Source organism: Mesoplodon densirostris, chromosome 16, assembly GCF_025265405.1.
Source record: "Mesoplodon densirostris isolate mMesDen1 chromosome 16, mMesDen1 primary haplotype, whole genome shotgun sequence".
NCBI classification, from domain to species: domain Eukaryota; kingdom Metazoa; phylum Chordata; class Mammalia; order Artiodactyla; family Ziphiidae; genus Mesoplodon; species Mesoplodon densirostris.
In genome coordinates, this window is record NC_082676.1 from 35,286,755 (window position 1) to 35,312,718 (window position 25,964).

The following is a 25,964-nucleotide window of genomic DNA, read 5'->3' on the forward strand; positions in this document are numbered from 1 at the left end:
GGCAGCGGGGCGGGACTCGGCAGGACTAAGGAGGCTGGGGGAAGGGCGTGGCCTTCCTCGGAGGCGTGGCTATTTGGTTCGCAAGGCGGGGCCTGGGTGGAACCCAGCCTGTGGCAGTTGAGAAGCCAGATTAAAGGAGCTCTTACTAGTGCAGTGTGAAGCCCGGCCAATGGAGGGAGAACTTGGGGGCAGAGGAGCGGGGCTGGGGCGGGGCCGGGAGGAGCCGAGTTAAAGCAGGTGGCCAGCGCGCCGGAGCCCACGTGACACGGCGGCACGCTGGAGAGCTCGAGGCCGCACGAGGCTGCCGGAGCGCCGTGAGTGGAACGTGGTGAGCACGAGCTCGCACACGCCCAAGCCTCGCGACAATTTGCCCGCCCTGAGACGAGCCGTTGGGCTCGCGCCTGCGCACCGCACGCCCCGCGCCTTCCCGCGTTTTTCTGGATTCTTCTGCCACCAGAAGGGAAGCGGCGGGCTCCCGTGCCGGACTGTGGGGCTGGCGGGAGGAGGGTGACCACAGAGACCCGAGGGACCCGCGGTGGTGACTTTTCCTCAACGCTGCTCGGTCAGAAGTCGCGGTTCCGGGTTCAGACAGTGAGGCTCCTCTTTGACCCAGGCGGTCGCCCTTCCCCGCACTCTGGCCCTGAGAGAGGACTCTCCCTTTTCCATATCCTCCTCCACAGAGGCCAGGAATCCCAGACCCAGAGGCTGATAGTCGCTCTCCTGAGCGGTTAGACGGCTCCTCCGCCCAAATAGCGTAGCCCAGCATTGAATAGAGATCCCCTCTTCTGGAAAAAAAAAAAAAAAAAAAGGAGAATGTGAGCTTTCCGTGACTCCTTCAGCGTTTCTGGCCTGGTTCTGATGGCGCCTCTAGCCCCAGATCGTTAAGCGCATCGCAGTCGGTTCCTTGAGGAGTAATGTTCTAGCCTTGTAGAAATGGAAGTCTAGGTGCTTCTGTGTGGGGGGGGGGAGTTGGGGGGAGTTCTTGTTTCTCGTTTTAAGCTGCCCTGGTGTGTGCCTTCCTCGGTGCTTGGGGAGTGACTCCAAACCGGAGGTTGGCGTTGGGGCCGTGGTGTCTTTAACGCCCTGATGCCTCAGGTTGGGACTGTCTCCGTCTTTTTTTTTTTCAGTTGAGGTAATAGGTGATTTACAGTGTTGTGCTAGTCTCTGCTGTACAGCAGAGTGACTCAGTTATACACACACAGACGTTTTAAAAAATATTCTTTTCTATTATGGTTTATCCCAGGAGAAACCATAAAAGCTGTGTTTTTCTTCTTTTTTAATTTGACGTGTAGTTGATCTACAGTGTGTTCTCCATCTTTTTTTTTGTGGGTCCCCCACTCCCCGAGTTCCAAAGCATTTCCCTTGGAAACAGGGGGGGTCGTCGGGGCTGCGGATGGAGACGTGGTGGGGCAGGAAGCCTTCCCCCTTTCTCTCTCCCGCAGTTGGACCACCATGGCCACCCTGTGGTCGTCGTCCTCCCAGCTCCATGGCTCCTCCTCCCCGAGCAGCGGGTCCTCCCCGCTGCGCAGAGCGATGGGGACTGGGCCGAGGAGCCTGTCTGCGTCTTCTAGTTCGTCTGTCGCTGTGCCCCGCGATGACAGGGACTCGGACCAGACATCGGAGGGGTGAGTGGGGTTGGTGAGACATGGTTGCATTGTCCGCAGCTTTTCCCGTTTTCATTTAACAGACGGGTAAAGTGGCAACACGTGTGTGACTATGAGAAGCCAGGAGATGCTATACTGGTTCAGAACAGGCTGGGTTTCGGCTGTCCTACGCGTTGGAGGCGTCAGGAATAATCCATCGTGTTCTGAATGCATCATCCAACTTGTCTGAACCTTTCTTGAACACTTTTGTATGTTCACAGACAGCCTCTGGTGGGGGCCCACAGATGGGGGAAAGGAAAAAGAGTTCTTTATTTGGTGCCTGAAAACTAGTGTATAATTTTTAGCTGGTGTCCTGTAGTTCTTTTGTTTGGGGTTTTATAAACAGGTCCTTATCTGTTAGCGTTTATGAGCTTATTCTGTGAAGATTGTATGAGTATGTCTTGGGTTTTAAAAAAACCTTTCCAGGAAAAAATTAATCAAGGTCTGATTTATCCCCTGGTAATTTTTTTGTGTGGTATAGTTGATATACAATATTATATAAGTTTCAGGTGTATCACATAATGATTCACAATTTTTAAAGGTTATACTTCAGTTATAAGAATATCCCATGGTAATTTTAATTGGTCTCTTCTGAATCATTTCTATTTGTCAGTGCTGCTGTTTGGCACCAGGTTATATCTATTTTGTAAATTTAACCCTAATCAACAAGACGTGAATTTGTTTTCAAGGGGTAAAATTTAACACCAGGCACACATTAATCTCTGGTTTGTGTATTAGTAATACATGACTTCCTGAGCCATTTTTCTCTACTCAGCAGTGATCCCCTCACTGCTTACGCGAATGTCTTTTTCTTTATGTGAATATCTTTTGATTCTCTTATTCAGAGAGGATATTAAGAAAGGGTTATCCTTCACCTACCTTAGTCCTTCATTTTTCATCTCCAATGCTTTATTAAAGTGAAAGGTTTCCCTTAAGACATTGTCCCTACTTCCTGGCAACAGTAAGCTCATCTCTTCTTAAAATCTGAATATATTTTTCTCATGGAGAGGGATGTAAAGTTAGAGACAAAAAGAAACTATAATTCATTTACCCTTTTATATATAGGGACTAGGGTGTTGTATCTAAGCAGAACCACACTTCCTCATAGGGATAGTGAATCTTTGTCAGCTGGTGAAGGCAGTGACTTCGAAGACAACTTGAGACGAAATGTAAAGAAGAGAGCAGCAAAACGACCACTCAAAACCACCCCAGTGAGTCAGTTTTGTTTTGTTTTTGAAGCTGGTCTGGGAAGCAGCAAAAGAAAACCTAGAAGAGGTCAGCTGATATGCTTGATGAAAAGACAAGGCTTACAAAGTGTTAAGGGACAGAAGTAGGAAGAAGGCAGATTTTGAAGAGCAAAGAATAAGAGAAGAGGGTATTAGGGAATAGAAGAACAGGAATGGGGCTTAGGGACTTTTAAAAGGACAAGAGGCTAGAAATAATAAAGTTTACAATATAAAAATCAGTTATTTCTAATCTGAGTCAGTAACTCAAACTCTGCTGTGGAATTGGCAGCTTAAGCCTACCTGTGTGATGAGACCGAGCGTTAATGTCACTTTCACTTTTTAAAGATATTCGTGATCTCTTTACGCTTACTAGGTGGCAAAACGTCCAAAGAAGGAGTCCCAAATGGTGCGTGCTCATGGTCAGAAAGAGCCACCAGCCAGTGATCTCTTTGCTGCTGTGAAAGCTGCCAAAAGTGACATGCAGGTAAAACAGAGTGTCTCACCTCTGTTTCTTGATACCATCTCACCCCTTGTTGGGTGGAAAGATAAGTACAAGTGCCTACAAACTTGATTTAATGTAGACATTTTAGTGAACATAACCTGTATCAGGAAAGGCAGATAAGACCACAGAGTGAATCCTTGGAGTGATTGATGTAAGGGGGATCTTACATGAGAGGGAATGTTCCTTTCCTAATAGTATCACAGAACAGGATAGATTTTGCCTTGATTGATTGATGGAGGAGACAAGGAAAGGCACTGGATAATGTAGAGAAGAAGCTTGGATTTTGGTGGCAACTTGTTCACCCTTGTCACTTTTTAGCTCCACTTTGACAGTTATACCTAATTTTTTTTCCTTCCCCACATATCTTTTTTGTATTCTTACATTTATTTTTCAATAATTTTATTGTAATTCTATTACCATCTAAAAACATGTAAGGCATATATGCAATTAAAAATTTTTTTCAGTGATCACCCAGGCCTCTAGCCCCAGCTCAAGAAATGAAACCTTAATGGTGCTGTAGAGACCCTTGTGTATCTTCCCTCCACCTTACTCCCCCAGTTCCCTCACCACCCAGAGATAACTAGTAGAATGAATTTTCTGTTAACCATTCCCTTGTCTTTCATTATAATTTTATCACCAATGAATGTGTTTTCCTTAATTTAAGTGAGTGAGTCGTTCTTTAGTTTTCTGTGACTTAAATTATTTCACTTGTTTGAGATTGACCCTTATTGATGTATAGTGTGGATTTTTATAGTTTTTAGAAAAATTAAAAATTTTCAAACATACGGAGTTTTTCTATTTTTGTTACTGGTTTCTATGTGTTGGAATTCTTTGGGGCCTGGGTTGAAGATGGGTTGTTAAGAGAGGAAACCTACGTTTGCTTCTGGTGGTTGAGTGAGGACACTCCAGAGTCACTTTAAATTAAATTATCTGATTGAGGTTATTTTGGTTGTAGAGGTAATGTGGATCTGGACTGTAAATCCAGATATGGGAACTGGCTTATGGTTTTGAATTCTCAAGGGACAATTCGTTTTTCCCTCTATCCCACACTAAGGTCATAACAAGCTAGTTTTCTTGCTGTCCCTATCTTACCTATAGGTTTATTTCTCATTCTTGCTTTCAAGAGGGTGTGACTCTTTGCAGGAGCCTCCTTTTGGACTACTCTTTTTGGAAGCCCTTTAGGCTCTATCTCCTATGCTCTACATTCCATGCAGCCATCTGGACAGAAAGTTAGTTTCCTAACTTTCTGTCTGTAGTCAAGAGGCCCCTCAGCAAAAGTCAGCTTGCTTATCTCTCAGAACTGCTACCTTCACTTCATTTTTGGCTTTTATGGAATTTTACCTTTCATTCTGTTTAGCAATACATTTTAAAAGATGTTTTAATATTTTAATCAGAAGTTTAGATGCTTCATTTAGAAAGCTTATACAGAATTTCTAGTCTGTCATGTTGCCAGAAATAGAAATCATCTACATTATTTTCCTAGTCTTTGGTAGATGAGTGGCTGGATAGCTACAAGCAAGACCAGGATGCAGGATTCCTGGAGCTTATTAACTTTTTCATCCGATCATGTGGATGTAAAGGTGAGGAAACTCCTACCCTTTTCTAATCCCCAGCCTTTGCTCCTATATTGTAAAACTTTTCCTCCTTTTATATGTGTAGGATTAGGCATTTCCTAAATAAATGGAGAGGGAAAAGCATAAGAAAAATTTCACTTATTTAACTAGTGCCGACTACATTGTTGATTGGTAAGTAGGGAAGAGATCCAGTAAGGAAATGTATTGGCTTGGAGACAAGACCCTTTGGAGAAAAATAAATAATCATGCTAATGTGATTGTATGATGTTTACAAATTTGGAAATGGACCATCAGACTTTTACTCTTCCTTTCTCTAAATGAAATAATCTTTTATTTTCTTATTCCTTATTTCTCAGCCACTTCATTGCATATTTCTCCACTGAAGCTGTGGGGCCCCAGGTCCCCAGAGGCCATGACCTAACTTTAGTCTTACAAGACTGCAGGTTGTATTATAAGAATCTGGCATAGTTTTCTTTGTTTTTTGATTGTTTGGAATATTATTTTTAACCATAGTTTTCCACTGTTTGATTCCCTTGGGTTTTCTAGAGAGGTTGCCTTATAACAGGTACTCAGTTAGATGGCAGCAGATTTATGACTAGGATTCAGGTCTTCTGATTCCCCACCTAAGCCCTTTTCAGTATATTTCCTAGCTCATCTTCAAATGTATATGTTAAATGGTCATGGTGTCCTGTTATTTGCCTTCTAAGTACCTCGTCTCCTCCATTCCTCAGGCACTGTGACCCCTGCGATGTTCAAGAAGATGTCCAACTCAGAGATCATCCAGCACCTAACAGAACAGTTTAATGAGGTGGAGGAAGACAGTCCAGGATCCTCTTGCCACTCTTTTTTCAAAATACAAGGCCCATTATCCTCTTCTTTCTGGTTCTGGGAAATAGGATAGCTTTTAGAAACAGGAGTTTAATCTCTTGAGAGCAAAAGGGACCTATACACGTTATCTGAATAGGCCTGTAGAGTTGAGAATGAGGTATAAGAGATACATTTTTACTATACTATTGGGTTTTGACATCCAGTTCCTGTGACTTCATAGACGTGGTAATAACTTTTCCATCCTTTTCATAAACTCTTTTATAGGACTCAGGAGACTATCCTCTGACAGCTCCAGGCCCATCCTGGAAGAAGTTCCAGGGCAGCTTCTGTGAATTTGTGAGGACGTTGGTCTATCGGTGCCAGTATAGCCTCCTCTATGATGGCTTCCCTATGGACAACCTCATCTCTCTGCTCACTGGCCTCTCAGACTCCCAAGTCCGTGCCTTCCGTCACACTAGCACCCTGGCTGGTAAGCAGTCACTTTTATTCTGTAAATGTTCTCTTGGGGGTTGGTAGAACTTTTCTCTGTTCTCCAATCCTGGATCTTCTTTCCTACCTGCATTCTAGCTCTTTACTAAAGGGTCATGCTTCTTTTATCCCAAACCTCCATCCAGTTTCTCATTAGTGGAATTGTAAAAAGGAGTGGATTACAGTGATAGTTTCCAGCCTTAACGTGTTTCTTATAGCTCACCACTGGGAATATGCTAAGCATTAAAGGAAGCCCAAAAGAGTTAGGGAGAGAAAAACTCCACTCCAGAACAGTGAGTCTTAGGATTTTAGGGTCACCCTGCTCTAGCTTTTCTTTTTCACTGACCTTTTTTTCCTTCTTTTTTGAACCTACCCTCCCTCCCTCTGACTTAAGTAATGATCTCGTTATCTTATTTGTACTGACTCAAAGCCATGAAGCTGATGACCTCCTTGGTAAGAGTTGCCCTCCAACTGAGTCTGCACAAGGACAACAATCAACGTCAGTATGAGGCTGAACGAAACAAGGGGCCAGGACAGAGAGCACCTGAGCGACTGGAGAGCCTGTTGGAGAAACGCAAAGAGGTGAGAAGTGTTCCCTGCCTCTTCCCTCCTCTCCTGGCTTCCATCACAGCTGCTGCAGCCCACCTTATCAGTCCCCAAGCTTCTCTCTGCTAAGGCGTAGTCCCCCAGGCAAGCTTTCAGATCATGAATGATGGAGTCTGGCAATAGTTTAATAGACCCCTCCGGTCAGAGGTTATCGCATGCTCACTTTGTTTCTGGGATGTGGGCTCAATAGAGCATTTCTAGTTTAGAGTAAATTTTAGAGTTCTCTATAATTCCACTTTTGCTCAGTTTCCATTGTCTGCATTCATTATCACAGGTGTTTAAATGTTGTGCCTGCATCTTGTGCAGGGGGTTAAGCATTGATTTCTTGTGAAGTGTGCAGTATGCAGGTTACCACAGGAGTACTGAAGGCCAACCACTGATGCGGGAGGCCAAGTTCTCAAGGAATGGATGGGACACAGGCCTTTCGATCACTCCTGCGTTTAAATTCTGTTCCAGTTAGCTACTGGCTCCATGGCCTTATGTAATCTCTAAGCTTCAGTTTCATTTCCTTTAAAAAGGGGATAATTCTTTTTGTGAAGATTAAATGAGATGAATAAATTGCCTAGTTGGGCACATAGTAGGTACTTGCTTTGTTTCCTGTTAAACTTGAAGAAGACCACTGGAGGACATAAACCCCAACAAAATCTTTTGCACTGATTAAACCTTCAAACAGCTGTGTCTGTCATGAGACTAACACTGATTTCCCCCTCATTCCCCCTAAGTATCTGAAACCTCCCCCAGCATGAGGTTGGCAGGACTCATCATGTGTAACTATGCCAGTTGACTGTTTTCCAGCTCTCACCAAAGATATCTTCCATGCTAAATCATTAGAGAAAGATCTATACTTTTCTGATTCTCTTTGTTCTTTTCACTGTCAGTATGTCTTAAACCTTATGTGTACTGAGTCTGTGTCAAATCTTAAATTATATACACTAGGGTGACTCCTATTATTTGGACTTCTCTGGGCTCTTGCTTCATCAGTTATCTTTCTGTCTTTAATCTCTCCCTCCCCACTCTTTTCCTCTCTCCACTTATAAATGTATATAAGCCCTTGAATCTTCTTTCATTCTCCTCTATGAGCTACTCCATTTCTATCCTTCCTTTTAGTATTTCCTTACTTCCTTAATACCCAGCTGAATCCTTTCACTACCTAGCTTCTATCCCCTTTTTCTTTCAAGTTATTTTCAACAAACCAGTGACTTCTTTTTTTTTTTTTTTTTGCTGTACGCGGGCCTCTCACTGCTGTGGCCTCTCCCGTTGCGGAACACAGGCTCCGGACACACAGGCTCTGCGGCCATGGCTCGCGGGCCCAGCCGCTCCGCGGCATGTGGGATCTTCCGGGATCGGGGCACGAACCCGTGTCCCCTGCATCGGCAGGCGGACTCTCAACCACTGCGCCACCAGGGAAGCCCCAAACCAGTGACTTCTTAATCCCTATAGCCAGTGACCTTTTTTCAGTCTCCCTTTTCGACTTACATAGAATTTGGTATTGATGACCCACTTTTCCTCCTTCCCTCCCTCTCTTTCCTTTTCCTTTAAGTATGAAAATTTTCAAACGTTCAGAAAAATAGATTACACTGGTAGAATGAACACCACATACAAATAATCTAGATTTAACTAGATTATTTAATTTAAATCTAGATTTAACTAGGTTTAAATCTAGTTTTAACTAATATTTCACTATATTTGCTTCATCTATTTTTTTTTTTTACTATTTTGTACTAAATTATGGGCATATTGGTATTTCAACCTAAAGACTTAAGTATGTTGTCTAAAAAACATGTTACTACATAATCCCAATACCATTTTCATACCCCAAAATATTAACAATGATTCCCTAATATTTTTTAATCCCAATTCGTATTTAAAATTTTCCACTTATCCCCAAAATACCTTTTTTTTTTTTTTTTTTTGTGGTACGTGGGCCTCTCACTGTTGTTGCCTTTCCCATTGCGGAGCACAGGCTCCGGACACACAGGCTCAGCAGCCATGGCTCACAGACCCAGCCGCTGCGCGGCATGTGGGATCCTCCCGGACCGGGGCACGAACCCGTGTCCCCTGCATCGGCAGGCGGACTCTCAACCACTGCGCCACCAGGGAAGCCCCCCAGAATACCTTTTATATCTGGTTAATTCCAACCAGGATTTAATTAAGGACTATGCATTACATTTGATTGTTGTGTTTCTTAAGTCTCTTTTACAGAACCTCTGCTCCCCCCCCATTTTCCCCCAATATATTGATTTATTGAAGAGTTGGGGCAGGTGTCTTAAAGAATGTTCCCTTGCAATTCTGCTTCCTTGTTATCTGTTATTCATGTAATCTAGGTTTTCTCAACAATGGCATTTAGGGAGCTGTCCTGGCATTACAGGAAGTTTAGCAGCATCTCTGGCCTCTATCCACTAGATGGCAGTAGTACCTTCCCAGGTTATGACAACCAAAAATGTCTACAGACATTGCTGAATGTCCCCTGGGAGCCACCAGTTGAGAACCACTGATATACTCTCTTCCTTCTCTTTTTTTGTTAGTTCCGCTTCTTTTTTCAAACAAACTGCACTTATTAAAAATTTTTTCCCAATTGTTGTTAGTCAAAAACATGTATAACTACCAGCTAGGGCCTCTAAATAGCCAAAGATAGTCAAAATAATGAGACACAGAAGGGATATTATTTTTTCCAAACACAAATCTCTGAGGCATTAGTTTGACTATACGGCTTCTTCCAGAATTAGAAGGTTTAACCTTTTTCTATTCTGATAACTTATTGGCTACATTTTCTTTTTCGCTGCTTTTGACTGATGAGTTTAATTACTTTCGTTTGCAAACTCCACCCTTCTCATCAACTTTGTATTTTAGATGTATCTATTGACTGCCTGATTTCACCGACCTATCCACTGTCACAAGTGGATGAGTAGGTGATATTCTTTTCCAAGGTATCTAATCCATAGAAAGAGAAAGTTGGAGGCCTGTAACTTTCATACCTTACTATAGATGTATATTTCTCATGTGGGGGAAAAAATGATTTTGGGGAGATCAAAGTATTATGAACGTGTGGGAAATAAAGCCAAATGTCCTGAAAATTTTTTAAAAAAATTAGAAGGTTTAAAAGGGAACAAAGGATACCAGAGGTTCAGACTGTGTCCTCTTATTAATAGGAAATAGGTGGATGTCATGCTTAGATTTTTGTGGCCTTATATTATTGGGGGACATGAGAGATTGACCTGTTACTCCCTGTCCTCCAGCTCCAAGAGCATCAAGAGGAGATTGAGGGAATGATGAATGCCCTCTTCAGGGGTGTCTTTGTACATCGGTACAGGTGAGTTACTGGGATCCTCTCATTGAAGTGGCTGGTCCTCAGTTATAGAGTCTGTAGAAGTGACAAGGTCTCCTCCTAACCCTGAGTTATCTGGTTAGTCCCACAGCTAGTGCAGCTGGGGCAGAAACTCTAACAACAAATGTTCCAAATTAGGTTTAGTTTATCCCTGCCTACAAAGGATCATGTAAACTCTTCTGGGAGAGATGATAAGAAGGTAAGGCATTGCTGAGTATTCTGCTCCAGCTTTGCCTGAGACCTCCCCTCCCCCATCTTCCTGGGGCTTGAGCCTTGAGAGGACAAGAGCAGAGAGCCAAAAGGCAGGGCCTTTCTGAGGGTGTACAGCTCGTCAAGCCTTTTCATAGCCCACTTCACTGTGCCTTACACTGTGCTAAAGGCAGGGGAGTTTTATACTGGGTAAAGAACTTTTTCCTCAGTATTTGTGTCTTACTCTTTTTTTTTTTTTTCGGTATGCGGGCCTCTCACTGTTGTGGCCTCCCCCGTTGCGGAGCACAGGCTCCGGACGCGCAGGCTCCGGACGCGCAGGCTCAGCGGCCATGGCTCAAGGGCCCAGCCGCTCCGCGGCATATGGGATCCTCCCAGACCGGGGCACGAACCCGTATCCCCTGCATCGGCAGGCGGACTCTCAACCACTTGCGCCACCAGGGAGGCCCTGTGTCTTACTCTTACCTAGATTTCAACCTCTGCCTTTCCAGAACCCTTCAGCTGATGTAATCTTTTCTTGAAGTGGAAGCAAAACAGACATGTGGATATATTGTACAACACAGGGAATATAGCTTATATTTTATAATAACTCTAAATATAACCTTTAAAAATTGTGAATCACTGTGTTGTACCTGAAACTTATATTATATATCAACTGTACCTCAGTTAGACACACACACACACACACACACACACACACACACACACGCACACGCAGTTTGGGCGACAGCTAAATTAAATTCCAAAATTGGTTTTTAAAAGGGGCATGGAGGATAAGTTCAACTATTTTATAGGTTGGTTACAGAAAGAAAGTGTTTACTTTTTTAAATATTCACATTGGGAGGAGGAAATGAAAGGCCTAGTACCTGGTGTTTAGTCAAGAAAATAGATTCTTCTGTGACAAAGAGATACCTGCTGGGATGGAAAGTGAGTTTGGAGAGAAGGTAATAAGGGTCAGTTTCTCTCTGTGCCTAGGGATGTCCTTCCTGAGATCCGTGCTATCTGCATTGAGGAGATTGGGTCTTGGATGCAAAGCTACAGTACCTCTTTCCTCACTGACAGCTATTTAAAATATATTGGCTGGACCCTGCATGATAAGGTGAGAGTTGAGTCAGTCCTCTTCCCTTCCCTAGGATGCTTCAGCTTTTCCTGGTACTGCCACTTAGGTGTTTCTCTAGTGGTCAGTGATCAACTCATCAAGACACTGAACCTCGAAACTCCCCCAGTATTTGGGAGGGTAGGATAAGTTAAGAGAGAGAAAGATATATATAGGAGATTAAATGCCTCAAAACCACAGTCGAGTGGAGAAACACTTTCCCTATGGAAAGGCAAGAAAGTTATTGACAGGGTGGTAATGCAAATGCTAGGGTGGTAGCCAAAAGATCCTTTTAATCATGATTGCTAAATTCTGCTGTGATCCTTTTGGATTTTAGGTGAGAAGACAGCTGTTCATTGTCTCTGAGACATCTCAGAGTCCTCGATGCAGAGGACACCCAGGCCCAGAATGAGTAATCTGAGAGGGAAGTATGGAGGCCCAGTGGGGGTGAGTAGAGAAAGAGTCAGCCACATTTCCCTTCTCCTCAGTAGCATCGAGAAGTCCGTCTGAAGTGCTTGAAGGCTCTAAAAGGGCTGTACGGCAACCGAGACTGGACTGCACGCCTGGAGCTCTTTACCAGCCGCTTTAAGGTAAAATCAGGACAGTGTTCCTGTGCTTGGCTCTGTCTGTGGTTCCCATTTCCCCACCTCATTTATCCATGTCTATTATTTTTATATATCCATAGATATCCCAGTGTCTGCTTCTACACCCTGTCTTTAGGAATCCCTCAGATTCTAAGAAAGCGGTGTTTTGGGATGGATACAATGAGCTATTGAGCAATGTTCTCCTTTTTACAGGACCGGTTGGTTTCCATGGTCATGGACCGAGAGTATGACGTGGCAGTGGAGGCCGTCAGGTTACTAACACTTATCCTTAAGTGAGTCCTGGGAAGTTGGGAGGCAAGCATCTCAGACTTACCTTTTCAGCATCAGACAGGCCCTTCCAGAGTCCTATCCCTCCACGGATCGTAGGTTGACTCTTGTTCATATACAGGTTGAAAGACAGAGGTCACTCCCGAGTTACAGGATATTCAGGGGGCAAATTTCCTATCTTCTCTAACTCTTCATATCCCTCTGTTTTCCACTCTTCCATTTGGAAGTTCTTTGTGAGTTAATCCTTGTTGGTTTTCCCTTTTTGTTTCTAGCCTTAGTTGTGCTAGAGGATGACATTCATATCCACCTGCTTGTTCTGCTTTTCTCCTGGCAGGAACATGGAAGGGGTGCTGACAGAGGCAGACTGTGAGAGCATCTACCCTGTTGTGTATGCCTCTAACAGAGCCCTGGCCTCTGCTGTAGGGGAGTTTCTGTACTGGAAGTGAGTGGGCCTCTTTTCGTTTGTTCCTTTAACACCATCATCTGTTGTTTTCTCTCCATCATCTGCTGGTGCTCTTTCTAAGGGCTCCTCATACCTATAAAGTCTCCCTTGGTGTCTCCTTCCCTTCTCAACGCCTTGGGGCTTTCCTTAGCTCTGCGCCTCTTTTTCCTTTAATCCTCTCCTTGGACTGTTTCTTCCTTCCATGGTAACTGTTGCACTGCTTACTTCCTTCCGTGCTATGCCCTTTCCCTGTGTCCCCTCTACCAGGCTCTTCTACCCTGAGTGTGAGACAAGAACGGTGGGTGAGAGAGAGCGACACCGAAGTCCACGCTCCCAGAGGACTTTCTTCCACCTTCTGCTGTCCTTTTTTGTGGAAAGTGAGGTGACGTATGGAAAGGAGCTGTTGGGCTCTCATGCGTAAGACCTTCAGGTAGAGAAGGATGGAAGCTGGCACTGCAGGAAGGAGAGAAATGGTTCATTAGTAGCCAATTCCTAGAGTTTTAACATGTGGCTTCAGTAACTTAACATCTGTCTTCTTCCACAGCTCCATTACCACGCTGCATACTTAGTAGACAGCCTGTGGGACTGTGCGGGGCCTCAGCTGAAGGACTGGGAGAGTCTAACAAGCCTGCTGCTGGAGAAGGACCAGAGTGTGTGCCACCTGGTAGCCAGGGGAGGGGAGCTCTCATCTTCTAGTAGGAAACCAGGAGAGATTTCTATCCTGACTTGTGAAAGGCATAGGTGTCATGGGTGGTGGGGCGGTGGGGTCCTTGGAGATGGAGGGTGGCCACCCTGTGATTCTGTTTTCCATCCTCCCGCCACCTCAGACCTGGGCGATGTACAGGAGAGCACACTGACAGAAATCCTTGTGTCCAGTGTCCGGCAAGCTTCTGAGGGTCACCCGCCTGTGGGGCGGGTCACGGTGAGGAAGGTACGGCACGAGGGGCAGGGTAGGTTGGTTAGCAATGTTAAATGCAGGCAGGTATTGTCCGTCCTAATCCTCGAGTCTTAGGTTCAGGTGCTCCTTCCTCTGCCCCTCAAAGAATTCCATTTCCAGAGAAAGAAACTGAAGGGAGCTGCTGAGTTTTCCTTCCTGGGAAGATAAGATTATTAGGCAGAGGAATACATGTACACACACTTTTACCCCCACCCCCAAATGATTGTAATTCCAGGGCTTAACCCCCAAAGAACGTAAGATCCAAGCCGACGACAAGGTGAAGCTGACTGAGCACCTCATCCCCCTGCTCCCCCAGCTCCTGGCCAAGGTAGAGGGGCCCCACTGCTCAGCCTCTGGGAATGAGCGGGTGGAAGGAACTGGCCTCCAGATTAGCAGTATAGCAGGTAATAAGTAGGCTTCCCTCTCAATCACAACAGTTCTCAGCTGATGCAGAGAAGGTTGCTCCCCTGCTGCAGCTTCTCAACTACTTTGACCTCAACATCTACTGCACCAGGCGCTTGGAGAAAGTGAGGAGAGAGGAGGACACATTCCCTATACTTTGCTACTTTCGTCCTAGGGCCAAAGGTTCTACTGCCAGTATCCGTTTTTTCTCAAGAACCTGGATTCTAGAAAAACCAATAAACCTTCCGTTTCTGAGGCATCTTATCCTTGAAGTTTAAAGCTTTCGACCCTGTTTCTTTTCTCCCCACCTCTAGACCCCTCTGGAGGAGTTGTCCTCCCCCCCACCCCACAGCACGGTCTTCTCCCACCTTTTTCTCTCTCAGCACCTGGAGCTGCTCCTGCAGCAGCTCCAAGAGGTGGTGGTGAAGCATGCGGAACCAGCGGTGCTTGAGGCTGGTGCTCATGCCCTCTATCTGCTCTGTAATCCGGAGTTCACGTTCTTCAGCCGGGTGGACTTTGCCCGCAGCCAACTTGTGGATCTGCTAACTGACCGTTTCCTGCAGGAGCTTGAAGAGCAGCTGCAGGTTGGAAGTGGGGCTGCATGACGGGACACCCCAGACTTGTGTGGGAGAGGCCCCAAGCCGGGGGTGTGGATCTGAGTTCTTGGGAAAATCCCACTGTGGACCTTCTTTCTTCCTCAGTCGTCCTTCCTAGATGAGGATGAGGTGTACAGTCTGGCAGCCACCCTGAAGCGCCTCTCTGCCTTCTACAAGTGAGCAGCTCCCCTCCTGCTCCCTCTTCTGTTTCTACCGCTGTCTGGGGGGTTGATTCCTCTCATTCTCTTCCAGTGTAACGTTTTTCTCTCCCCGCCCCCCAAAGTGCCCATGACCTAACCCGCTGGGAGCTCTATGAGCCCTGCTACCGACTCCTCCAGAAGGCTGTGGACACAGGAGAGGTTCCTCACCAGGCAAGTAGACAAGTTGGAGACGTGGAGGCAGGAGAGGAGTTTTAAGGGCCGTGTTCTAGGTGGCCACCTCACACGCAGTTCGAGTCCCAGGGCTGTGGAGCAGATGAGAGAGAGAGATCTTGATCATGTGTGTCCTTCCCTGCATCCCAATCTTGGAAGTTGAATGTACTTTCCAGCACCTGAAAACAGCCATTCTCTCTTGTTTCTGGGGAGTCAAGGATAATATTGAGGGGGTCTAGGAGACTTTAAATAAATTATGGGGAGGTGGCATTCCTACTCAGGATAGAATCCTCTGAAGACTTCCAGAATCAGTTTTTTTCTACAGGAAAAGGAACTGGGTCTCTCCTAATCTCATTTTCTCTCTTCTTGTCTGCTTTTTTCTTTTTTCCCCCCTTTGTGTGTATCTGCCTGTCTGTCTCTCTCTCCCTACCTGCCCCTTATTCCTGACCCTCATTTTGTAACATTTGGTTGTTACAGGTGATCCTACCAGCCTTGACTCTTGTCTATTTTTCCATTCTCTGGACACTAACCCACGTTTCTGAATCAGGTGCTTCCCAGGTGAATATGGGTCTGAGTAGGGGGAACGGGAATGGAGGAGTCCATGTCTTCCTTCATTTCTCCCCGCTGAAGCCATTGTCTCCACAGAAGCAGCTGTTGGGTTTGAAGGGCAGGATGGTGGCCTTCTGTGAACTCTGCCAGAACTGCCTCTCAGATGTGAATCCTGAGATTCAGGAACAGGTGAGCGATTTCTCCAGTGAGCGTATGTCAGAACGCGAGTCATCCCCCCCACCCCGACCCTGTGGTCTGAGGAAACCCCGTTCTCAGGGGAAATTGGCAAAGTAATTTCTGTCTTGCTCAATATTCTGTCCTTTTTAAGCATTCTTTTTTTTCCCTGACAGGCTTTTGTATTGTTAAGTGATCTGCTGCTCATCTTCGGCCCTCAGATGATTGTCGGGGGACGAGAGTTCCTTAGGCCCCTTGTCTTTATTCCTGAAGCCACTCTCCAGTCTGAGCTGGCCAGCTTCCTCATGGACCACGTCTTCATCCAGCCTGGAGGACTGGGCAGTGGTACAGGGGCTCTATACCTGGGGCTCAGGCATATAGGGCAGGAGGTCTGAATCTGTGATTCTGATGTTTCCATTCTGCACTTGATGTGAACCAGGTCATTCCCAGGAGGATCATTTACAGATAGAGCAGCTGCACCAGCGGCGCCGCCTCCTGGCTGGGTTCTGCAAGCTGGTGCTTTATGGGGTGCTGGAGATGGACGCAGCCTCGGATGTTTTCAAACACTACAACAAGGTACAGCAGGGCGCCAAGCTGAGCACGGCCATGGCTGCAGATGCTGTAGCACTACAGAAAGGAAGGTTGGGGAGATGATGGTATCAGGCTTAAAAGGAGAAGCAGGGGGAAAGGCCAACAGTTAAGAATAAAGGGACAAAGAAAAGAGACTTAGTAGTAAATAGTGGAGAAAAAACTGTTAGGAGGAAGAAATTCATTGGAGGGAAAGCATCTTATTCTTCTTGTCCAGACCTTTTTTTTTTTTTTTTTTGCGGTACGTGGGCCTCTCACTGTTGTGGCCTCTCCCGCTGCGGAGCACAGGCTACGGACACGCAGGCTCAGCGGCCATGGCTCAGGGGCCCAGCCGCTCCGCGGCATGTGGGATCCTCCCGGACCGGGGCACAAACCCGCGTCCCCTGCATCGTCAGGCGGACTCTCAACCACTGCGCCACCAGGGAAGCCCCAAGACTTTTTTTTTTTAATGTGAATCTAGTCTATGGAATGGGGTAATGTAGGAAAGGGAAATAAGAATGGAAGAGGGTTCAATCCTCACAAGGTACCTAGATATATACCTCATTTCCTCAATCCACCATTGTGTTGATTTCTCTTTATTGAGTACGTACTATCCCAGGCACTAAGGACACCTCAGTGAACAAAATAGTCAACGGCTCCTCCTTCCTGGAGCTTCTCTTCTAGTGGGGAGAGACAAATAGCAAAGGCTTCGGTGCTGGATGACACTGGGCCCTGGAAGGCTTACTATCCTTCTTCAAGAAATGGGCTCAGGGCAGACTTTCTTCCCTTATTTGCCTAAACTGATTTATTTGGGGCTTTGTACCTGTTGGTTAGAGGTGTGGTCTAGTTTGAGTTGCTTTATGCTTAGGTTCACATTTCCCTACCTAAGGCTGTTTCGGAAGGAGATACGGTTAGGGCTGTGAAGAAAGAAACTAAACAAATAGTTTTTTCCTGTGGTCAAACAGTATCTTCTCCACTTCTTTTCCATCAGTTCTACAGTGACTATGGTGACATTATCAAGGAAACGTTAACTAGAGCAAGGCAGATTGACCGAAGTCACTGTTCCCGCATCCTGCTGCTGAGCCTCAAGCAGGTACACCCTTCTGCCTCCAGTGCCTCAGACCTGACGTGCCCTCCCTGCAGCCCACCCACAGCCGTCTAGAACATGAGATCCTTCAGAGCAGGAAGTTTCTGATTTACTTCGGCTTTTATTCCACATGGCAGTCACCTTCACAGTTAGTAGAGCCATAAAAAGTATTTTTTTAACTGTGGGCAGTTTCCACCCCAACCCCATAGAAACTCCACGTCAGTTAGGACATGGGAGCACCAACAATAAAGTGATAGGGAATTCCTAATTCTTTTTCTAGTCTCTTCTCTCTCAACCCCTTCAGTTACTACAGACATTTTTATTGTTACAGAGCAGGGTGAAGCCTCTCTCTGTTGCAAGGGGGTCAGGAATAGGGTCAGTGTCCTCGGAGGAAAGAAAGAGTAAAAATAGCAGATGGTGTCCCAAGCCCTTTCGGATTTCTGGGCAGAGAAGGGAATGCTATACTTCCTTGTTTCTATCTTGTTCCTCCCTTTCCCAAATGTGCCATGTCTCCTGGACACAGTTATACACAGAACTGCTGCAGGAACAGGGGCCCCAGGGCCTGAATGAGCTTCCAGCCTTCATCGAGATGAGGGACCTGGCCAGGAGGTTTGCCTTGAGCTTTGGACCCCAGCAGCTACAGAACCGTGACCTTGTGGTCATGCTACACAAGTAAGGAAGTACTGGTTGGAAAGCAAGGTACTTGAATCTTCCTAAGAGGGCTGAGCCAGAGGCTGGGTACAGGGAGGGCTGGGAGTGAGGTCTCAGAGGGGGAGGGTAAGCATGCCGAGGAGTCGCAGTAGAGTTGGTGAGCGGGTATCCTTTGGAGACAGGCTGGGTCCAGGGGAAGAAGCACTTGGACAGGATGCCTCAGCCCTGGGAGGGAAGTGGGAAGGGACTATCTTCCTAAAATGATTTTGCTCAATCAAGGGAAGGCATCAGGTTCTCCTTGTCTGAGCTTCCTCCAGCTGGCTCCTCCAGGCAGCCCCCAAATCTGGCATTCCTGGAGCTCCTTTCAGAGTTCTCCCCCCGACTCTTCCATCAGGACAAGCAGCTGCTGTAAGTTAGGGCGTGGGTGGATAAAGATGGGGGTTAGAGAAGAAGGGTGTGGCGAGGGCCTGTGACCACTTCAGCCTCTCCATCCCACCCCTTTCTTAGACTGTCCTACCTGGAAAAGTGTCTGCAGCGTGTCTCCCAGGCACCTGGCCATCCCTGGGGTCCAGTCACCACCTACTGCCAGTCCCTCAGCCCTGTAGAGAGTACAGCAGAGGCCAACCCTCAGGGCTACCCCCGCTCCAAGAAGAGGCGCATTGAAGGTAAAGTGCTGTGAGTGCAGGTATCAGGGTGCCCAGTGCTACTTCCTTGATCGCCACTACCTAGATAAGCAGCATATTGGCTTTTGCCTCCTTCAAACTCTTGTGTTTGGTCAAATAAGTATTTCATTGATCACCTACTATCATTAAGGGTACTCATTTTCTTCAAGGTTTATCTAGCCAACTAAAAACAGCAAACTTCTGTGAAAAATTACATAGAAACTAATCATAAAACCAGAGATTGAACTAAGAAATCTGTACATTTAGGATTCTTCTCTGTGACATCTTGTTATTTTCCAATTTTTAAAGCTTTTTGTATAACCTTCATGATTTTTTAATCTTCAGATCACTACCTGTCTTATAATTTACCTGTTTTTTCTTTAAACCGATTTTCTTTTTTTTATATAAATATAGTCTCATCTTCAGTGGTAATATCCTAGAAATCACAAGTTTGAGGTGTGTGTTTGTGCTTTTTAGGGTACATTTTATGATTATTTTATTATTATTATTATTTTTTTTTTGCGGTACGCGGGCCTCTCACTGTTGTGGCCTCTCCCGTTGCGGAGCACAGGCTCCGGACACGCAGGCTCAGTGGCCATGGCTCACGGGCCCAGCCGCTCCACGGCATGTGGGATCTTCCCAGACCGGGCCACGAACCCGTGTCCCCTGCATCGGCAGGCGGACTCTCAACCACTGCACCACCAGGGAAGCCCTAGTGTACATTTTAAAATATTAGTAGTCATTCGCCATTCTCCCCATTCCCCCAGCCTAGGCAGTATAACTAATCTACTTCCTGTCTCTGGGTTTGCCTATTCTTAGACATTTTGTATAAATGGAATCATATGGTATGTGGCCTTGTGTGCTTCTTTTACTAAGCATCATGTTTTCAAGGTTCATCCATGCTTAGCATTTATCAGTACCTCATAACTTTTCATGACCAAATAACATTCCATTTGAGTGGATATGCCATATTTTATTTATCCATTCATCAGTTAATTGACATTTAGGTTGTTTCCACTTTCTGATTGTTAGGCATAATGCTGCTGTGAACATTCATGTGTAGGTTTTTGTGTGGATGTAGGTTTTCACTTCTCTTGAGATATACCTAAGAACTGAAATTGCTGGATCATACGGTAACTCTATGTGTAACTTTATGAGGAACTACCAAATTGTTTTCCAAAGTGCCTACATCATTTTACAATCCCAACAGCAATGTACAAGGGCCCCAGTTTCTCTACATTCATGCCAACACTTGTTATTGTCTTTTTTATTTTATCCATCTCCTAGTGGCTGTGAATTGGTATCTCATTCATTGTAGTTTAAATTTGCATTTCCCTAAGGACTAATGCTGTTGAGCACCTTTTCACATGCTTATTGGCTATTTGTATATCTTCTTCAAAGAAATGTCTGTTCAAATCCTTTGCTCATTTAAAAATTGGGTTGTCCTTTTCTTGTTGCGTTCTTTACATATTCTAGACAAAAGTCTCTTAACAGATGTATGGTACAGAAAAATTTCTTCCATTCTGTGGGTTGTGTTTTAATTTTCTTGATGGTGTCCTTTGAAATACAGAAGTTCTTAATTTTGGTGAAATTCAACTTATCTATTTTTTTTGTTGCTTGTGCTTTTGATGTCTTAAGCTATTGCCTAAAGTCACAAAGATTTATTCCTGTGTTTTCTTCTAAGAGTTTTCTAGTTACAGCTAATACCTTTAGGTCTGTGATCCATTTTGAGTTAATTTTTGTGTGTGTTGTGAGGTAGGTTATGAATTCCTTTTAATGTCTTTTGTATACCACCTAAGGACATACTATATGCAAGATACTGTGTTAGGTGTTTTAGAGGCCATGAGGGATTCTCAAGTGGCTTACCATCTAATAGAAAAGAAAGAAAATACATTTATAGAAAATCTAAGTTATGAAGTCACCAGTAAGTAATAAATTCCCAGGGATTTGACAGATGAATGCTATAGAGTTCAGGGAAGGAAGGAATCATTTTAAGTTTAGTTGATCTATGAAGGCTTTATCAAGAAGATGGGATTTATGCTGGATCTTGAAAAATGGGTAAGATTTACATAAGTTGAACAGAGGAGGAGTGAGTATCATGGGCTAGCAGAAGAGCACAAGCAGAACATAGAAAGGTAAGAGTTTGCCAAAGCACATAGATGTGTAGATTGGTTTGCCTAAAACAGAGTTTGTAAAGGTAGGAGAAAACTGAAAAGATCGGTTCCATTGTTCATTCAGCAGACACTTACTGAGCACCTTGTGCTCAGTTGTGCTGAGAATAATGCAGTGAACTTTCTTTCGAACAATGTCAGATAGTGATGCATGCTGTGGAAGAGGATGGGGAAATACTGGTGAGGTGGGGATTGCAGTCTTACAAAGAGTGATCGGGGAAGGCCTTGGAGAGAACATGAATGCAGGGGAGAAAACTGAAGGAAGTGAAAGAGGGGGTGCCTTGTGTATATCAGAATAGCAGACTAGAGGGTGCAGCCAGTCCAGAGGCCATGGTGGGAATGTCTCTGGCACGTTCAAGGAACAGCAGAGAAGGCCGGTATAGCTGAGTGGAGACTGTGTAGGATATGAGACCAAAGAGGTCATAGGAGTCCAGAGCATACAAGCCAGAATAAAGACTCCAGCTTTTACTCAGAGTGAGATGGGTAAACATTGGAGGATTTGAGCACAGGAGTGACAGGATTTGCCTTAAATTTTAAGGGGTTCCTTCTGGCTGCTGTGTTGAGAACTGACCAAAGGAGAGGCAGGGGTTGAAGCCAAGGAACTGGTAAGGAGGCTGCTGTGGGGGCCCAGACAGGAGATGAGAGTGCGTGAGCCAGGGGAGCAGTGGACATGGTGAGAAGCAGCCAGATTCTGGGCATACTTCCAAGATATCACTAATAGGACTTCATAATAAGAAAGAATGTAAGATGTAAGAAAGAAAGGAGTTGAGGATGACTCCAAGGATTTTGGCCTAATAATTGGAAGGATGGAGTTGATAGCAACTGAGATGGGGAAGGCTGTGAGTGAGAAATGAGACCAGGGCTTTGGTATGAGCCATGTTACTACAGGTGGAGATGTTGGACAGACAGGAATCTGGAGTGAGGCGGGCAGGCAGACTTGAAATAGATGTGGGAGTTGGTACTTAAAGTCATGAACCTGAATGGCTAAGGAAGCCAGTGAAGATGAAGATAGAGAGAGGTCCCAGGGCTTAATCCGTGGACATTACACCAGTGATAATAGGTTGGAGAGATTAGGAGTCACGTGGGGACCCAAGGTTTATTCTCTGGGAACACAGCTCACGGACGTGTCTCTTCCCTGTTTCGGTAGCCCTCTGCTTAAACCAGAAGCAGCTCACTCTCCGGTTGCCGGTTTCAGTGTACAAACAAGGCTGTGGGGAGAGAGGATAATGGGGGTATGAACATTTACAGTTGACAAATACTAATATGGATTTGACTTATGTTTTAAAAATAACATTACCTAGGTTTTCTAAGACATTTTGGGGTTCTTTCTCCTCCTCTGCCTTTCTAGAGCTCTGCAGGAGAGAGTTCTTAATATTTTGAGCTCCAGGTCTTCCATTTACCGTTCATATTAGAACTGTGCTGACATTGCAGTTATCTCATTTTTTTCTGGCTTCTAAAAAATCCAGTCTCCCATTTTTCTGTTTCTCCTTAACCCTCATGTTTCCTCCCTCATTTCAGGCCATACTAAGCTTTTTCTCACTACAGAAATCTTGAATGAATAGGATTTCAGATGTCTTCACTGATTAACTGAGACCTCTCAATCTTAAGGACTCCAACCCTCTCTCACATTCATGTTTGTATGTTACTGTTTATCTGTGGAATGTATGTCTCTTTCCTTCTTGTTTTCTAAGCTGTGTAATGAGCTTTTCTTGGACAAGTCCTTGGTACAACTCTGTAAACCCTACTTTTTATAGTACATAGGGCTGTACTTGTTTTTAGTCGTGTCATAATGAGACCATCTAGATTTTCCATTCCCTTCTTTTATAACTTTTCCTTACCAAATTCTGAGCAGGTCTTGAAAAACTAAAAGTGTCTGTGGTGGTACCTGGTCTACAGTTAACATGTGCCTCTGCTGCTTTGCAGGCCCCTCCAGGCGGCACAGAGAGGACATCTCTGCATCACAGGAGGAAAGCCTACAGCTGAACAGTATCCCACCCACACCCACCCTCACCTCAACGGCTGTGAAAAGTAGGCAGCCCCTGGGGGGATTGGAAGAGATGGAAGAAGGCAGCGGCTCAGAATTGGCATTTACCCAAAGGTGCGCCCCCAGGAGAGCCCGGCTGTGATGTCCCAGTTTGGTCTCGTCATTTCTGTTGTGTTGTTCCCTCCCACAGCGCCCCTCATTCTCGGGTTCTTCTCCGGTCCTTTCCCCTTTCTTTAGCTTTACATTTTCTCTTTTTCCCTCCACTCTGAGCTTTTTACTGGCTTTCATGCTGGCCACTTTACCTCCTCTTTTTACCTTTATTTTTAATCCTTGTCACTGATCCACCTTCATTCCCAACAGCCAGCCCCTTTTAGGTGCCCAGAGGTTAAGGTCCTCGAGTCCACAGCATTTCCAGACTCCACTCAACTCTTTGGGTCCTGGTCTGGGCAACCGGCTGACCCGGTGAGTTTTTCTCATCATCTTCTGTCTTCACTTCAGATGTCATCCATTGTGAGGGGATTCTTTCCTTCTCGTTGCTTCTATGCTTGTGCTTTGTGGACTTGTTTTAACCACAGAACACTTCCTTCCAGTGTAACGTGGAACCCTAGTGTATAAAACAGATATAAGTAGAGCTGCTTTGATTGAAGCTGGTGTGGGACTCTGGAGCCCTGGTCTGCTTACTGCCCACCCTGTTCCCCTGGGGTGCCTCTGAGAAACTCTCAGCGGTCCTTGAAAACCTCTACTCTTTGCCACTGTTTCCAGGCTCAGCCTGATGGAAGAGGATGAAGAAGAGTTAGAAATTCAGAATGACTCAAGTGAAGAGTGGCAAGGTACAGGCAAGGTGAGTGGATCCAACAGTCCCTTGTCCCTCTAGAACTGGAAGCAGATGTGAGGGAGAGAAACTATTGTGATTCTCCTCTCTCCTGATGATGTCTTGTCCTTGGAAGCTGCCCAAGACGTTTTGAAAGAATCATAGAGTAAAGGAGGAAGGGTTTGTAAGTTGCTGTTGACTTTGCTTGGACTTTAAGGAAATAGGGGGAAAAAATTTTAAATACCAAAAAGGACTGGAATAGTACTCCCACACTCTCAATCCCCTTATAGGTATTTTGCCTCTTAATCTCCTAAGAATTAAAGGGAGTCCTAGGGCTAGATAGAGATGGAAGGTCACCCAGTCCAACCTTGCAGCCCGTTCAGCAAGTCTCTTCGTAACACACGCACACAGGCACAGCCGACCTTCCTTCCTCTCTCCTTAGAGGGCTGCCCCAGTCCCTCTTCCTCCAGTCACTCCATTTGCTACCCTTGCCCGCTTGCTTCCTCAGGAGGATATGCTGCCAGTTCAGTAGGAAAAGCATGGAATTCGAGTGAGGAGACCTAAAAGTCTTCCGTTTACCACTTTATCAAGTTAGCTCCTTAACCCCTCTCAACCCCATCATGTTTAAAATGGACCTTTTACACAAAATACGAAGTGAAGGAGCCTTATAAACAAAAAAGGATTGTGTGTCTGCTGCTGTTCTGCTCCCTTCTCTGCTCTTTGAAGGTGGAGAAAGGACACAGTAGAAGAGGGGAGTGGAGGTCTTGTGCTCAAAGGGAAAAGCAGATAACATGTTCAACCCAGAGACTAGACAGCAAGGCCTCTATTAGTCTTTCCTAAAGTCCCCTCGGGAAAAACCCCATATTCTCTCGTTCCAAAGCTGAACAAATTTAAGGGTCTCAGTTGGCAGACCGGGAGAAGAAGCACTTCTCTGATGACTCTGACGCTGCTGCCCACTCTGACTGCTCCTCTTCCCTCCCGGGCTGCTTCAGGGACCTACCCCAGCCTTCAAGCTTGTCACAAGAGACTGGAAAGGGACCTTTTGTTGTTATTTGCAGGTGATGGGAGTGGGGAGGGACCTTTCTGATTTTTGATCCCATTCTCTCTAGCAGTCTTCCCCCAGTGAGCACGGGCTGGACCTCTTAGATTCTGCAGAGCTGAACACTGAGGTGAGCATCCCCAAAACAGACTGTGGAAGGCAGGGTAAGAGGAGTTGTGCATCCTTGGGAGATGCTGGCAGGTAGCACATGTGCCTGTCAAGTAGGTGGAAAGAAAGGCCACAGCCCCTGGCCTGCTGTCTCAGCTGCCTTGGGGCTTTAGGAGTATCCTGGGGGAGGGGTGGTACAGGAGGAGAATGAAAGTTGTCCTCTGGAGGACCTTGCAGTCTTCTCTTTGCCCTTTGGTCTGTTGTTAGGTCTCTGTATCTTACTTTCATCTTTCTCATTGTAGGACTTCTGACATGACCCTACGTCCCTCCCCATCTCCACTCCCCACCTCTACGACATGACCACTTGGAAAAGGCCAATGAGAAACGGAGCGAAAGGAATCATTATTTCCCCACCCCTGGTCTCTGAGGGGAAGGAGAGGTGGGCTGTGCCTTTCTAACCTGACCTTTCTCTGGTGCTGCTAGGATAGAGCAGTCATAAGCCCCCTGTCCTTCCTGGTGCACCATGGCTCTGTCCCTCTGTTTGAGCAGAGTGCCTATTTTCTGCTGTTTGCAGGGGTGGGAGCTTCACCTCAGTATTGGAGAGGGGCACTGCCTGTGTTGAATGGAAGGAGCCCATTAGTTTTTCTGTATTTTAGGAATGTCTTTCCTAGCCTCTTTTGTGCCTTGCTGATTTAGCTCAATAAACATGTTTGAGTCAATTCCAGGTTGTGGCTTGAGAGACTGTTAAACTGATGGAGGTCAGGTTCTTTCCTGGAGTCCTACGCAGCTCTGCCTAGCCCTGTGGTCCCATGTACAGGTGCACTGCACCCCTACACACACACACGTGCGTGCACGCAAACACACACACACACACCCCACCCCACCTCCACTAGGTGCTTTGTACGCTGGCTTTTAGGGATGTATTGCTTAGTAAGTGGGAGACTGGCTGCCTTTGAGTAGTTTATCTAGTGGAGACAGTTTAGGCTGAAGAGGGAAGGTAAGAGTAGCATCCTGATCGCCTGAAGGGTGGACCTACCCGTCTCACCTCCACTGAGACCAGGCCAGT

The 25,964-nt window shown here is 45.7% G+C and overlaps 1 protein-coding gene across 6 annotated transcripts; it reads left to right on the forward strand.

Annotated features, from left to right (window-relative positions):
* Positions 1-230: 230 nt before the first annotated feature.
* On the forward strand, positions 231-25,585 carry STAG3 (STAG3 cohesin complex component). 6 transcript variants are annotated; one of them, XM_060119874.1, is made up of 34 exons: positions 242-328; positions 1,443-1,625; positions 2,752-2,854; positions 3,243-3,353; positions 4,855-4,951; positions 5,677-5,753; positions 6,038-6,242; positions 6,672-6,823; positions 10,084-10,157; positions 11,355-11,478; positions 11,967-12,065; positions 12,273-12,352; positions 12,682-12,789; positions 13,057-13,171; positions 13,334-13,439; positions 13,617-13,720; positions 13,962-14,054; positions 14,164-14,253; positions 14,512-14,712; positions 14,830-14,900; positions 15,008-15,095; positions 15,573-15,653; positions 15,741-15,833; positions 15,995-16,163; positions 16,258-16,394; positions 17,377-17,478; positions 17,996-18,144; positions 18,403-18,531; positions 18,631-18,788; positions 22,880-23,054; positions 23,301-23,402; positions 23,703-23,781; positions 24,861-24,920; positions 25,201-25,585. In XM_060119874.1, the coding sequence occupies exons 2-34, from the start codon at positions 1,453-1,455 to the stop codon at positions 25,207-25,209; spliced, it is 3,714 nt and encodes a 1,237-aa protein (XP_059975857.1). In that variant the 5' UTR covers positions 242-328; positions 1,443-1,452; the 3' UTR covers positions 25,210-25,585. The 6 variants fall into 6 exon arrangements, with proteins under 6 accessions (XP_059975855.1, XP_059975857.1, XP_059975859.1 ...); XM_060119876.1 differs by having other exon boundaries at positions 24,864-24,920; XM_060119872.1 differs by having other exon boundaries at positions 231-314; positions 13,334-13,720.
* Positions 25,586-25,964: the final 379 nt, after the last annotated feature.

What these genes read in the sequence shown, in the direction of transcription:
- STAG3 (XM_060119872.1), top strand. Translation starts at nt 1,453, where the DNA reads ATGGCCACCCTGTGGTCGTCGTCCTCCCAGCTCCATGGCTCCTCCTCC. An exon ending in CGCCTCTCTGCCTTCTACAA is followed by an intron (nt 14,901 to 15,007) that starts GTGAGCAGCTCC and finishes CGCCCCCCAAAG; the next exon opens with TGCCCATGACCTAACCCGCT. An exon ending in CATCAGGACAAGCAGCTGCT is followed by an intron (nt 18,532 to 18,630) that starts GTAAGTTAGGGC and finishes CCCCTTTCTTAG; the next exon opens with ACTGTCCTACCTGGAAAAGT.